We start from the raw sequence: 1,781 nt of genomic DNA on the forward strand, positions 1-1,781 counted from the left end.
ATGGATCTAATACCAGGAACAGGGATGAGAGAGGTGAAAATACATAGATATTTATTTCCTTGGATATCCCAAGGATTTCATTTAAAGATTAAAGTCCTATTCTTAAATCTTTGTGATTTTCATACAATTCCTAAGGTATAAATTTAAGATATCTGTTGTATGCTCTTTTCAAGCATTCATTCCACTGGGAGAGTATATGAAAATGTTTTGCTTAGTTAAAAAAATGTGCATACATGAAAATTGATAGCAAATGTATTTTAAGGATTATTAAACAAAAACTGACACTGATATTGTTTATCAACATTGAACCAAATATAGGAATGCTTGATTTCTCGACTATTTATGCATGAAGTCATCAAGACAAACCTTTTCCTCTGTAATCATTCTTCTTGGAATTACAAAAACATTCATGGGAATGCTGATTTTCACAGTTGAGCTTATAAAACTGACATTTTTAGGGGAATGACTATCCCCTAGATGTTTGGGTGCCTATATCCAGAGATACTGAGGGGAATTTGAAAAGCCTCCTCTCTTTGTTGTAAAAAGAACAATTTGGAAGGCATGCTATACACACTCCAAAGTAGAATCTTATATCTCCAGAATTCCTATCTCAACAGAGAAGGTGGAAATGACTGAGGATAACAACTCCTTGACCACTGAATTTATCCTCATAGGATTTACAGATCGACCGGAGTTGAAGAGCCTCCTGTTTGTGGTATTTCTCATTATCTATGTGATCACTATGGTGGGGAATCTGGGCCTGGTAGCATTGATTTTTATGGAGCATCGTCTTCACACACCAATGTACATCTTTCTGGGCAACCTGGCTCTGATGGATTCCTGTTGTTCCTGTGCCATTACCCCCAAAACATTAGAGAACTTCTTTTCTAAGGACAGAATGATTTCCTTTCATGAGTGCATAGCACAATTTTATTTTCTCTGCCTTGCTGGAACTACAGAATGCTTTCTCCTGGCAGCAATGGCCTATGATCGCTATGTGGCCATATGCAGCCCACTGCAGTACCACACTATGATGTCAAAGAAACTCTGTATTCAGATGACCACAGGGGCCTACATAGCTGGAAACCTGCATCCCATAATTCATGTGGGGTTTTTCTTTAGGTTAACTTTCTGTGGTTCAAATGAAATTAATCATTTTTTTTGTGATGTTTTTCCATTATACAGACTTTCCTGTGTTGACCCTTATATCAATGAATTAATGATATTTATCTTGTCAGGTTCAGTTCAAGTCTTCACCATCAGTAGTGTCTTAATATCTTACTTCTACATTCTCTTTACTATTTTCAAAATGAAATCCAAAGAGGGAAGAGGCAAAGCCTTATCTACATGTGCATCCCACTTTCTCTCTGTCTCAATATTCTATGGTTCTCTTCTCTTTGTATATATTCGACCACATTCGGTTAAAGAAGATGATGAAGATATACCTGGTGCTGTTTTTTATACTCTAGTGATCCCTTTATTAAACCCTTTTATTTATAGTCTAAGAAATAAGGAAGTAATAAATGCTGTGAAAAAAATTATAAAGAAAATTTTCTAACAATTTATTTATTTATTTTTAAAGATTTTGTTTATTTATTGGACAGAGAGATCACAAGTAGGCAGAGAGGCAGGCAGAGAGAGAGGAGGAAGCAGTGTCCCCGCTGAGCAGAGAGCCAGCACCCTGGGATCATGACTTGAGCGGAAGGCAAAGGCTTAACCCACTGAGCCACCCAGGTGACCCATATTTTCTCACAATTTAAAAGAAATATAATACCCTGTGG

General features: G+C 36.7%; 1 protein-coding gene across 1 annotated transcript; it reads left to right on the forward strand.

Annotated features, from left to right (window-relative positions):
* Positions 1–628: 628 nt before the first annotated feature.
* Positions 629–1,558, forward strand: LOC122910389 (olfactory receptor 5K1-like). The gene has a single exon (XM_044255017.1). The coding sequence runs from the start codon at positions 629–631 to the stop codon at positions 1,556–1,558; it is 930 nt and encodes a 309-aa protein (XP_044110952.1).
* Positions 1,559–1,781: the final 223 nt, after the last annotated feature.

This window comes from Neovison vison, chromosome 6 (genome assembly GCF_020171115.1).
Source record: "Neovison vison isolate M4711 chromosome 6, ASM_NN_V1, whole genome shotgun sequence".
Taxonomy (NCBI): Eukaryota; Metazoa; Chordata; class Mammalia; order Carnivora; family Mustelidae; genus Neogale; species Neogale vison.